The sequence below is a fragment of the Mastigoproctus giganteus genome, chromosome 5 (assembly GCF_048544385.1).
Source record: "Mastigoproctus giganteus isolate SK-2022 chromosome 5, ASM4854438v1, whole genome shotgun sequence".
Taxonomy (NCBI): domain Eukaryota; kingdom Metazoa; phylum Arthropoda; class Arachnida; order Uropygi; family Thelyphonidae; genus Mastigoproctus; species Mastigoproctus giganteus.
Window position 1 is genome coordinate 154,212,199 of NC_143579.1, and position 13,917 is coordinate 154,226,115.

The 13,917-nt window shown below is 36.7% G+C and overlaps 1 protein-coding gene across 1 annotated transcript in view; it reads right to left on the reverse strand.

Moving 5' to 3' along the window:
* The window catches only part of LOC150085776 (uncharacterized), a 1,040,408-nt gene that overhangs the window by 132,549 nt on the left and 893,942 nt on the right, over nt 1–13,917 (reverse strand). Inside the window, exon 10 of the mRNA XM_090374246.1 lies at nt 5,449–5,496. Within this exon, the coding sequence (XP_090230372.1) occupies nt 5,449–5,496 (48 nt within the window). The remainder of the gene's footprint in view (nt 1–5,448; nt 5,497–13,917) is intronic.

Consider the following 13,917-nt stretch of genomic DNA (forward strand, 5'->3'; position numbering starts at 1 on the left):
GTTCGCAGACGATACAAAGGTTCGCAGGGTTGTTAAGCATGCTACTGACGCTATGCTGCTGCAACAGGATCTGGAAAAGTTGAGCAGATGGGCTGAGAGGTGGTAAATGAAGTTTAACATTGACAAATGTAAAGTACTACACATGGGAAAAAGCAACCCCAGAGCAACGTATCAACTCTGTGGTACTACACTGACAGTGATGGAGAATGAAAAGGACCTGGAGGTAATTGTGCAGGCAGATATAATGTTCTCTGAGCAGTGCAGATGGGCTGCAAGAGTAGCTCATGGTGTGTTATCAATGATATACAGGAATTTTTCTAGCCGGGATAGGGAGGTGATTATTCCCTTGTATAAGGCAATGGTCAGGCCGCACCTTGAGTACTGTATACAGGTCTGGAGGCCTCATTTCAAGAAGGATGTAGAGCTGCTGGAACGAGTTCAGAGAAGGGCAACAAGGTTAGTGAACAGAATGAAGGGTTGTTTCTCTACGAAGAAAGGCTTAAGTTTTGCAAATTACAGTGTCTGGAGACTAGGCATCTGCGAGGTGATCTGATAGAGGTGTATAAAGCCTTGAATAGTTTGAGCATGCTCAATGCTGATGGGATACTGCCTCTTGCTCAGAATAATCACCTGAGAGGGTATAAATTCAAATTGAGGAAAGACAGACGTAGGATAGATGTGCGGAAATTTGCCTTTAGCCAGCGGGTAGTTGGTTGGTGGAAAAGACTTCCATCCCTTGTTGTGGAAGTTGATAGCCTAAATAAATTTAAGGCTCAGCTGAACAGATATTTCGAATGAACAGAGGGGTGAAGTGGAAGGGTTTTTTTTTTTTTTTTTGGCTGATACTGCATAAGCTTGCTTTCTTGCATCATATATGCCTCTACTAATGCTAATAATAATACAGGCACCTGGGGTAGATGGGATCTATCCAGTTATATTAAAGGAGGTGGTAAAGGAAGTAAGCAAACACTTAATCATAATTATGAAAGCATACATGGACTCGGGAAGTCCCCCACGGACTGGAGATGTGCAAATGTACCTCCAATTCACAAAGGGAGATCAAAGGGTGACAAGAGTAATTACAGACCTATTAGTTTGACTTCTGATCCAGGGAAAATAATGGAGTCACTTGTTAAAGAAGCATTGCAGGATCATCAGACAAGACAGCAGTAATAATTCAGACACAGCATAGGTTTATCAAGGGGAAATCTTGTCTGAGCAATTTGATTGGATACTATGATGTGATCACAAAGGAACTGTGATGCAAAAAATAATTTTGATATATACTTGGATTTCAGGAAAGCTTTTGATACTGTTGTACATGGAAGACTACTGTACAAATTGGAGCAGTATGGCATTAAGGGCAAGTTTCTACAAAGGATAAAAGGATGGTTGAGTGGTAGAAGACAGAGAATGGTAATCAATGGATACTGCTCTATGTGGCCTAATGTTATTAGTGGTATCCCTCAGAGTTCGCTGTTGGGGCCATTGTTGTTTTGTATATTTATCAATGATATTGATGAAGGTATATCAAGCTTAAAGTCGATGTTTGCAGATGATACAAAGGTTGGCAGAGTTGTTAATAACAGTAATGACAGTATGCTGCTGCAACAGGATCTGAAAAAGTTGGGTAGATGAGCTGAGAAGTGGCAACTGAAGTTTAACATTGACAAATGCAAAACCTGGGGGTAACTGTGCAGTCAGATATGAAGTTTTCTGAGCAGTGCAGACAAGCTGCCAGAGTAGTTCATGGAATCTTGTCAATGATATATAGGAATGAATTTTGCAAGTAGGGATAAGGATGTGATTATCCCCTTTGTATAAGACAATGGCCAGACCACAACTTGAGTACAGGTCTGGAAGCCTCATTTTAGGAAGGATGTAGATTTGCTAGAACGAGTACAGAGAAGGGCAACAAGACTGGTGAAGGGAACAAAGGGGTGCTCTTATGAAGAAAGGCTTAAGTTCTGCAAATTGCAGCTTCTGGAGACTAGGCATCTGTGAGGCAATCTGATTGAGGTGTATAACACCTTGAATGGATTGAGTAGGCTCAATGCTCATGGGATTATTCCTCTTTCTCCAATTACAAACCTGAGGGCGCATAGATTCCAAATGAGGAAAGACAGTTGTAGAATTGATGTGCAGAATTTTGCCTTTAGTCAGCAAATAGTTGATTGCTGGAACAAATTTCCATCTGTTGTTGTGGAAGTTGATAGCTTAAATAAATTCAAGGCCGAACTAGACATACCCCCGATGTTGCTATCAAGTCCTTGCATAGCTTAGATCTAAGCTGTGCTTTGAGTCATTGTTTTGTAATATAAAATTTCTTATACAAAGTCCAGTGGATATAGCATTATGTTCAAGAATGCTTTTATAGCTTCTTTTCTTGAAATTCCTTCAATTTTGAAGGAATTTCAAGAAAATTTGAAGGATGATGTCACCCAATACAGAAGCAACTGTAGATCATGATGGAAACACCCCTGTGCTTGACCGTAGGCATTGAACAATGTGATATGAATACCAGACAATCCTAACCCCACATCCAACACTCTTGATATTTTTCTACGAACAACCCTTCCAAGTACACAGTTGAGGTGAGTATCAGATCCCAACATGGTGGTAGTCTCTTCTCCATTAGAGACTTTCTCTTTTGGCCAATCTCAACCTAGTGTTGTTTGGCATTACAAAAGTATGAATGGGATGATCTCAGCAATATCTATTATTCCCTTGGTTAGATTACTGTTTTGAATTTTCTGATGCCAGTGTCTGCTCAGTTCTTGTCAGGGAAATTATTTATTTTTTGTAGGGATGAAATTCTTTATTCTGCACTTTATCTTAAAATCTCATCCTTTATCTAAACTTTGGTTTTCCAATAAATGTGCTAAGCCTGTTCAACATAACAATGTTGCATATCGGAATTTGCTTGCATCCAAATCCAGGTTCACTTCCTGCATACACCAAAGCTTGCAAAAATTGTAAAGCACGTACTCATGCTTTACACGAGTCTAATTTAGACTCCTGTAAAGCATGAGTCTAAATTAGAATTTGAACAGGCTGAGAGTAGAAAACTTGCTTCTTATCCAAATGGTATACAAGCATTCTGGGCTCTTGCCTATTGGCTACAACTTTTGCTCATCTCTACTTCCACCTCTTTTAAAATCTGATGGTTGTATTGCCACATCAGCTAAAGATGAAACCAGATTACTGGCATCCTACTTTTCTTCTAATTCTTATATTCATGATCTTGGTAAACCACCTTCTACCATTCCCAGTATGCTCCATTCAATACCTTCTGTGGTCTACTGTTAAAAGGATGTCAGAAGAATTTTGAACAATATTGATGCCAAGAAAGCTCCAGAATCTTGATGGTATTTCTCTACTTGTTCTCAAAACCTGTGCTTCTGAGCTTCTGTTCTTTGTCACCTTTTCTTATTTGCTTCTGCCTGGAAATTTGCTCATATCCAGCCAGTTACTAAAAAGGATAACAAATCCCTGCCATCCAATTATTATTATGCTATTGCACTTAGTTTTATTCATTCTAAAGTAATGGAGAAATCCATTAACCACCAACTCCTAAACTATCTAGGAACCATCCATCTGATCAGTGATCACCAATATAGATTCCTGGTGATATACCAGTGGGGTCAACACTGATTGAATCCATATTGGCACTAGTAATATATTGGCTTATGTTATCCATGGACAAATTCAATGAAAATGTTTTGTGAAATTCAAGTAGTTGCACTTAACATTTTTTTGTAATTGAGTATTCAGTTTTCTCTCTGACTGTTCACTGCAGACAATGTCGGACCCGCATAGGACATAGTCATTTGACTCATTCATTTTTGCTGAGGGCGGATGACCCTCCTATGTGTGAGTCCTGTGGCACAATTTTAACAATTAGACACATTTTAGTTGAATGTCCAGATTTTACCAATATCCGTTTTACCGCTTTTATCCATCTGACTGAGCCGTATACACTCAGTCAGATTTTATCTGACAATGACAATGTGTCTGCTGTTTTTAGCTTTTTAAAAACAATAAATATTTTTACTCTTATATAAAATTTTTACATTGTGCTTTTATATATTTGTTATACCTTTTGACATAGTGACCTAACTAATTAGGTCACTGAAAATTTAAAAAAAAAAAAAAAAAAAAAAATTTTTTATAAATGACCTGGTCTTGGCGCATTATAGCCTTAGTAGCTAATGCACCAAAAAAACCCAAACCCAAACCAAACCAAACCAAGCAGACAATGTCTTTTAATTTCTCCACTAATGCTGGAATTCCCCAAGGTTAAGTTCTTTCTCCTACTCTTTTTCTCTCGTATATTAATGATCTTCTTTCATTGACTGGAAATCCTATCCACAGTTTTGCTGATGATGGCGCATTGCATTCCACCTTCCAGGTTGAGAAACCATGCTCTGCACAAACAGCTTCAACATCTCGAATATCCACTGACAATTCCTTAAATGCTGATATCCAGGTAACTCCCTACTGGAGCCAAGATAACTCAGTTAATTTCAATCTTTCTAAAACTCAAGCCTATCTTATATCTATCTTAAATCGTATAAAGGATTCTTGCTCCTATGCTTAACTTTGATAATGCTCAGATTTCTAGACAAGGTCATACATCTCTATTAGGGATTATCTTGACTTCTAATCTCTCATGGCATAAGCACATCACAAATACTGCTTCCTCTACATCTAAAAAACTGTGTTTTCTCTTTCGCCCTGAGTGTTACTTTTCTTCTAAACAGCTATTTACTCCATACAATTTTCAAATCTCCTCTACCGTGGAATATTGTTTTGACATCTGGGGCAATGCCCCCATAACCTCTCTCATGCTTCTAGATTCCATTCAAAAGAGGGCAGTTAGGTTAATTAATTAACCATGTCTTAATAAGTCTCTCTATTCTCTGTCTCACAGATGTTCCGTTTCCTGCTGCATGCCTTTTCTAGAGATATTTCTATAGAAAAGTCGTCCGGTAGAAACAAATATTTCTATAAAACACTGCCAATGTTCTATACTGAACTGACTTCTGTAATCCCGCCCCCCCCTCTCTTCCAAACCAGTCCAACCACAACAGTCAAGGATGCTGCAACAGTCAGCATCCTTTTCCTGTCCAACTTTTATTCTTCCTCATTTATTCCTCCAATTTCCATTTTTTGGAAAACCTCCCTTCACACACATTTTCTGAAAATTGCAATCATTCATTTTCTAAAAATTACAAAATTTACAATCAAAAAATTCAGGTCTAATGTCAACTGGTACCTTCTCAACCTTCACCCCCATACACACACAGTACCAAGTATAACTACTAGGTTCTATACCTTTTATGTTTGAGTTTTTATTTAAAAAAAAAAAAAAAAAAATCAGTGAGGTCTTATTATACTAAACAAATTCTAAATTTAAAATATTAATTGAAATACAAGACAACTTACTGCATTTCTACCATAAAATGATGAATCGAGTTTCGGAAACTTGTCATACTATAGGAAAATAAAATTTATCTGAATAAGTATACAAACATATACATGTATTAACCATACAATTCTTAATATTATACTTAAACATCATGACCTTTGTTAAAACAAAATTATTTAAATCAAAGAATTCATAAGATGGAAAATTTTAATGCCAAAAAGAAGTAAAAGTCACTTACCTGGTGGTATTCACACATTCATGAGCGAGTGCTGCAGAAGTAAAATCACATAAAATTAACAACTGTTTAATCAGCACATTGACTAAACTTGGTGCTATTTGTGGCAACACTTTTTTTTTTCTTTCTTTTTTTTTTTTTTTTATTGTTAGCTATGTGCTGTAAAAACGGAGTGCATAGTTTTATTTGTTCTTTGCTCTTGTTTTGACATTAGTTCGTGTACATAAAATAAACGTTTGGTAAATATATTCTAAGGTTTCAGATTATCAAAACTTTATTCCATGTACATGAACTAACCGCAAAACAAGCAAACAACAAATAATGCTGTATATCACGTCTTAACAGAATATGGTTAATGATAAAAAAAAAAAAAAAACTGCTGCAAATTGTACAGAGTTCCATCCATCTACTAATCTTGCACAATTGATAATTTCATAAATCTTTACTCTTACAGTATTCGTTTGTTAACTTCTTAAGAATGACCATATATGTGGATCATAGTACAGCACTGCTTCTACTGATATGCTGTAGCCAGGAAAATAAAACAATTGGAATTACAAGGCCAGCTGATAACTCTCACAGGAAAACCAATTACATGGAGTGTGTCAGGGTTACAAGAACAAAAACAGGTGCACATATACTTGCTTATACACTAATGCTAGAAGAATAGTGAATAAATTTGAAAAAGCTGAAGTCTCATTAGATCATGAAATGCAGACATTACAGGGATATCAGAAATATGGGCTACTCACACATTGGGCATGCACCATTTGAATACAGAGAGTATAAGGTTTACAGAAGGAAGGGCAGAGCAGTAAGATTGTGGGTGGGTTGTGCTCTTGGTTAAGCAATTCTCTTGATCTGATTATCACCAGAGCTTCTTTGTGCATTAAGAATCTACAAAAAAAAACTACTAGGTGGCAGTAATCACAGTATACTCTGATCACTGACACCTAGTGGGATTAAGTAGGATTTACTTAATTGCATTTATCCTTTAATATGTTCTTTTATACACACATCATCCTTTGAAATAGCATTCACTTTTGAAGCAGCAAGACTTAATTCCCATGCAATAGATGGCAAACTTTGTCCTGCTTCTTACTTCTTAATCATTTTCATCTTCATTTCTAAATCAATTTTGTTTGGTTTCCTAGCACTGCCACCACTTGCACTTTCCATTGGTCACTTTCCCCCTTCACCACTGTAAATAAGTAAATAGGAATGAAGAGAAGACTCTGAAAACTTATTTATGTTTCTTATATGACTGAAGATTTCAATGTTAAGGGAAACACATTTCACCATAATAATGTAAAAACCCACACAATTCCAGTTATCAGGATTATCGCAAATGCAATAAGATCGAGTTTACTACACATTTATAATTAGATGCACTAACAGAAAAGCCCAACAAACCAGAAAGTGCAAATTGTTTTTATTTTTTTATGGTCATGACATCCAGAAATGTTCTTTAGAAAAATATTGACAAAGCCGTTCAAAGTTGATTACTATAATGGAACATATGATAATGATGAAAGGGTAGCAAACCATTATAAAAGTGACCTTTTAGAGAGATAAATAGCTTAGTTATATAGTGAAAATTTCGACTTCCGAGGTCTTGGAATGAATTACCAAAATAACAATGTGTTATTGGGTTCACATTGCAATGTTTTCACAATACCTACATTTATTCCGATGGGATGCAAAATGCGTTTCCATTTTTTTTTAAGTTTACACTGGCCGGAAAAAACTTATGTAGAGTCAAATTTACGTAAGTCGTGGAGTGCCTGTAGTCTCTCTTTAAATTTCTTCTATTATAACTCTGTATTCCCATTACTAAAAATATCATGCTTGAATATAGATGCAATGCAGAATATTTATCCAATTTGTCAGCAACCAAAACGTGATCATCAGTAGTCATGCCATTTACATCCAGTGGGCCAATATGGTTCATTCTTTTTTCTCTAGTGCTAACATAAGTTAAGAACACTCCACTGCTTTTTTTTCTGTATTGTTTGCCAGAGACTGCTTGTAATTTGCCTTTGCCTGCTTGTCTTTGTGACTTGAATGCAGACCATGTTTTATTTAAGTTGTTGTGTCCCATGTTAATTTATAATCATCCCATGCATTTTTTTTTTTTTTTTCTGTCACTGGTCTGATCAGTTCATTTGTCATCCATTTAAGTCTAAACGATGAACAGTTATCTGTTGTTATGAAAAGTTTAATAGCTTCTATAATTACTTCCTTGAATGCTTCCTGTTTAGAATTTGCAGTTGGTAACGTTATCAATTAGCCCAACTGAAAAGATCTGAAAACTGTCTAAGAAGTAAACTTTATGAAAACAAAATTCCTTCCCTTACCCTTGAGAGTATTACACGTTTAAGGTCAAAAGTGATCACAAAGCAACGTTCAGATGCTATAGAGAAGATGGAAAAGTTATTAATAATATGGATGGAAAATCAGATTCAGAAGCGAATGCCAAGAGTCTAATGGCCATTCAAGCAAAAGCAAGAAGTATTTATGAAGATATTTAAGGATAAGTACGGTGAATCCCAAGTCACATTACGTTCATGGCAAGCAATGGTTGGTTTAATAGGTTCAAGCATCGTGCTGGTTTCCACAACGTTAAAGTATGCAGTAAGTTGCCAGTGCCGATCCTACAGCAGCAGAGAAATTTTGTGATGAGTTCAAAAAAAAAAAAAACATTCTAAATTTCCACAGCCCTCAGCCTCTGCAGTGGCGTACTTATCAGCCGGAGACGTTGATTCCGGCAACAATGCTCAAAAGGTAAAACTCGCCTGTCTCCTCCCCATTTTTTGCAATTTTATAATTTTGAAATTTTTCTAATTGCATACTTTTGTCATTTTTCCTATGCATGAGATAAAAAAAATTGAATAAATAATTCTATTTACATGTTTGTCGAACATTTCTTTTTTGCTTCAATCAAATTCAGCAAACATAGTTGCAAGTGCTGCATAAGCTTTTAGGGAAATTCAGTTACACAGAGTTCCGCGGAATGATGACATCACAGGGGAGTGCCTGTATTGGAATTAAAAGTAAATAAGGAACCCAGGGCTAATGAAATCTAACCATAATATTAAAAGAAGCAGTGAAAGAGGTAAGCAAACCTATTGCCACAATTATGAGAGCCTCCCTGGACTCATAGGAGGATTGAAGATGTGAAAATGTCTCTTTGATTCATCAATAAGGATCAAAGGGGAAGTAAGTAAATAAAGCTTGAGTTATATTTCAGGGAAAATAATGGAGTCTGTGATCAAAGACTTGTAGGATTATTTTGATAGGAATGAAGTTATATAGAAATCATATCACATATTCATTAAAGGAATATCTTGTCTAACCAACCTGACTGGCTACTATGGTACTATAACAAAGGAACTGGATGCAAAAAATAACTTGACATCATATAATTAAATTTCAGAAAAGCTTTCAGTAAAATTGGAGCAGTGTGACATTAAGAGCATACTGAAACAAATCTTGTCACTACCGATGAAAAGTAAAAGTACAAAATAAATATTTATTAAAAATACAGTAAAAATAAAATACAATGTACAGATTCTTATTAAGAATAGAAATAAAATACACACAGATAAATGCTAAGTGATAAGAACAGAAAAAATTAATACATTAAGAAGCTTTTGGAGCGATGTGCCTTATATAAACTTATTATAAAAGTTGCTCCGAAAGCTTCTTCATGTATATTTTGTTTTTGTTCTTATTGCTTTTAGTACTTTTATCGCTTATAGCATTTATCTGTATATATTTTTATTTCTATTCTTAAGTTATTGTTGTCACACAGATATAAGGAATGCAGAACTGGAATTTGGGGAGTACAACGTCTACAGAAAGGATAGACAGGATAGGAAGGGACGAGTGGTTATGCTATTAGTTAAGAAACATAAAATCCAAGGAAGTGAACCCAGTCGACATTGCTGGACAGTGCAGTGTCGAGTCAGTTTGGTGTGACATAAGCATTGGGAGATCAAAATTGAGAGTAGGAGTGTGCTATAGGCCTAATGACTCTGATGAGTATAATAAGAAACTGTACAGGGAAATAGAGTGGGCCAGTAAATCAGAGAGTCTTATAATGGGGGACTTTAATTTCTCAGATATTGAGTGGAATTTGTGGATTGGTCACTCACACACTAGCAAGGCTTCTGTGGATTTATTGGATGATTGTTTTCTACATCAGCATGTTCGGGAGGCAACTAGAGGGAGTAATATTCTTGATTTGACTATCGGTAGTGATTCTTCATGCATTAAGAATCTGCAGATAAAGGAACCACTAGGTGGTAGTGATCACAATGTGATCAAGTGGGATTTACTCAAACAGGTAACTACCATCAAGGGTAAAGGGAAGGGTTATGGCTTTCGTAAAGGTGACTACGATGGTCTGAGATAGTATTTAAATTCTATACAGTGGGACCAACTGATGATGTTACCAACAGCAAACTCAAAATAGGAAGCATTCAAAGGACTTATCTTGGAAACTAAGCTTTACGTACCAACTAAGAAATATTGTCCAATGCCTAAATGGATGTCAGATGAACTAATGAGACACATGGCAGAGAAGAAAAAACGCATGGGATACATATAAATTAACATGTGACACAGAAGCCTATGACAGATATAAGCTGGTCTGTAACCAAGACACAAAGGAGGTTAGGCAGGCAAAGGCAGATTATGAGAAATCTTTGGCAAAGGATGCAAAGAAAAACAGCAAAGAGTTCTTTACTTATGTAAACTCTAGAAGGAAGGGGATGAATCAGATTGGTCCACTTGATATCTATGGTTCAACTGTTGATGATCCTGCTCAGGTAGCTAACAAACTAAATGAATATTTTGCATTGACATTCACACATGAGGAATTATTCAGCAAGAGGAATGCCAGAGGTGTATTCAACTCTGGCAGTAAGCTAGATAATCTTGTAATAACTGAGAGTAAAGTGGAAGAGAAATTGTTGAATATAAACACAAGAAAGGCACTTGGGGTGGATGGGATCTATCCAGTTATATTAAAGGAGGCAGCAAAGGAAGTAAGCAAACCTTTAGCCATAATTATGAGAGCTTCCTTGGACTCAGGGGAAGTACCCATAGACTGGAGATGTGCAAATGTGACCCCAATTCACAAAGGAGGATCAAAGGCTGACACAAGTAATTATAGACCTGTGAGTCTAACTTCTGTTCCAGGAAAATTAATGGAGGCACTGGTTAAAGAAGCACTGCAGGATCATCTAGACAAGACTTCAGTTATAGCTCGGACACAGCATGGTTTTGTTAAGGGGAAGTCTTGCCTGACCAATGTGATTGGATACTATGATGCAGTCACAAAAGAACTGGATGCAGGGAATAACTTTGATATTATATATTTGGATCTTAGAAAGGCTTTTGATACTGTTGAACATGGAAGATTGCTGCACAAATAGGAGCAGTGTGGCATTGGAGGCAAATTGCTGCTATGGATAAAGGGGTGGTTGAGGGGAAGAAGACAGAGAGTGGTAATCAATAGACACTGCTCATCGTGGACTAAAGTTATTAGTGGAGTCCCTCAGGGTTCAGTGTTGGGTCCATTATTGTTTTCTGTATTTATAAATAATATTGATGATGATATATCAAGCTTAATGTCCAAGTTTTCAGACAATACAAAGGTTGGCAGGGTTGTTAAGGACACTACTGATGCTATGCTGCTACAACAGCATCTGGAAAGGTTAAGCAGATGGGCTGAGAGGTGGCAAATGAAGTTTAACATTGACAAATGTAAAGTACTACATATGGGAAATAGCAACCTGAGAGCAACGTAATAACTCTGTGGTACTACACTGACAGTGGTAGAGAATGAAAAGGAACAAGGGGTAATTGTGCAGGCAGTTATGAGGTTCTCTGATCAGTGCAGACAGGCTGCAAGAGTAACTCATTGTGTCTTGTCAATGACATACAGGAATTTTTCTAGCAGGGATAAGGAGGTGATTATTCCCTTGTATAAGGCAATGGTCAGGCCATACCTTGAATACTGTATACAGGTCTGGAGGCCTCATTTCAAGAAGGATGTAGAGCTGCTGGAACAAGTATACAAAGAAGGGCAACAAGATTAGTGAATGAAACGAAGGGTTGCTCTTACGAAGAAAGGCTTAAGTTTTGCAAATTACAGTGTCTGGAGACTAGGCAGAGGCGAGGTGATCTGACAGAGGTGTATAAAGCCTTGAATGGTTTGAGCATGCTCAATGCTGATGGGATTCTACCTCTTGCTCAGAATAATCACCTGAGAGGGCATAAATTCAAATTGAGGAAAGACAGATGTAGGATAGATGTGCGGAAATTTGCCTTTAGCCAGTGGGCAGTTGGTTGGTGGAACAGACTTCCATCCCTTGTTGTGGAAGTTGATAGCCTAAATAAATTTAAGGCTCAGCTGGACAGGTATTTCGAATGAACGGAGGGGGTAAAGTGGAAGTTGTTTTTTTTTTTTTTTGGCTGATGCTGCATAAGCTTGCTTTCTTGCATCATATGCCTCTACTAATGCAAAGTTTCTGCAAATTGTATTTTTACTTATTTTTAATAAAGATTTATTTTATACTTTTACGTTTCTTTGGCAATGCCAAAATTTGTTTCATTATGCTTATTCCCAACACACATGGCCTTTTTTGCTAATATTAGGAGCATCACTGCTCTGGATAAGTGAGTGGCAGATGACTTGAAAGTGATTATTCATGGACACTGCTTTTCTAGGATTAATGTTATTAGTAGAGTTCCTCATGGTTCAGTGTGGGGCCCTTTTTGTCTTTAATATTTATTAATTAAGCTGATAAATACACATATCAATTAGATGGCATCACACTCAAGGCAGTGGAGAATGAAAAAGATCTAGGGTAGACATGGGTGGCCAAGTGCACTGATGAGTCAGTTTGGTGTGACAAACACTAGGAAAACAAAAAAGAGGGTAGGAGAGTGTTATAGGCCTACGACTATGACGAATATAATGAACAACTGTACAGACATATAGAGTGGGCCAGTAAATCAGAATGTCTTAAAAAAGACATTCTGATTTATATTAACTTTTCAGATATTGACTGGACTTTGGGTTGGTCACTCACACAGTAGCAAGAGGTTTGTGGATTATTCATTGGATGATTGTTTCCTACATCAGCATGTTAGAGATGCAACATGAGAAAGCAATACTCTTGATCTGATTATCAGCAGTGACCCTTCACAGTTAAGAATCTTCAGATAAAAGGCTGATTAGGTTACAGTGATCACAATGCACCAATGCAGGATTTACTTAAAGACATAATTACTGTAAAAGGCAAGGGAAAGGGCTTTTGCATCTATAAAGGTGACTACCGTGGTCTCAGTTTTTAAATTCTATGCAGTAGGACCAATTAATGAAGCTACCAATAGGAAATTTTAAATGGGAAGCATTCAGAAATGTTATCACTGAGGCTACTAGGCTTTTTTTTTTTATGGACTAAGAAACACAATTCAAGACCTAGACCTAAATGGATATCAGATGAATCATATAAATTATCAGGTGATACAGAGGCCTACAGTGGATATAAACTAGTCTACAATCAAGTCACTAAGGAAGCTAAGGCAGATTAAGAGAAGTCTCTGACAAAGACTGCAAAAAAAAAGCAACAAAGACTTCTTTACTTATGTAAACAGTATAAGAAAGGAGCTGAATCAGACTGGTCCAATAATATGAATGGATTAACTGTTGATGATCCTATCTGGGTTGCAAAAATACTGAATAGGTATTTTGCATCTACATTCACAAATGAGGAATTTTTTTTGGGATGGGGATGCCAGAAATGCATCAGATTCTGGAAGAGAGCCAAATGATTTTGTGATATCTAAGATTAAGAGGGAAAATTGTTGAAATTAAATGTAAAACTGGTACCTGGGGTGGATGGAACCTATCCAATTATATTAAAGAAGGCAGTAAAAGAGATAATCAAGCCTTTAGCCATAATTATGAGAGGATCCATGGATTCGGGGTAGGTCCCTATGACTGGAGATGTGCAAATGTATCACCAAAGGGAGATGGGGATCAAAGGGAGACATGAGTAATTACAGACCTGTTAGCTTGACTTCTATTCCTGACTTTCAGAAAATAATGGCGTCACTGGTTAAAGAAGTAATGCACAACCATCTATACAGGACTGCCATCACAGCATGGATTTGTTAAGGGATGAACTTGTCTGACCAATCTGATTTGATACTATGATAAAGTAACAAAGAACTG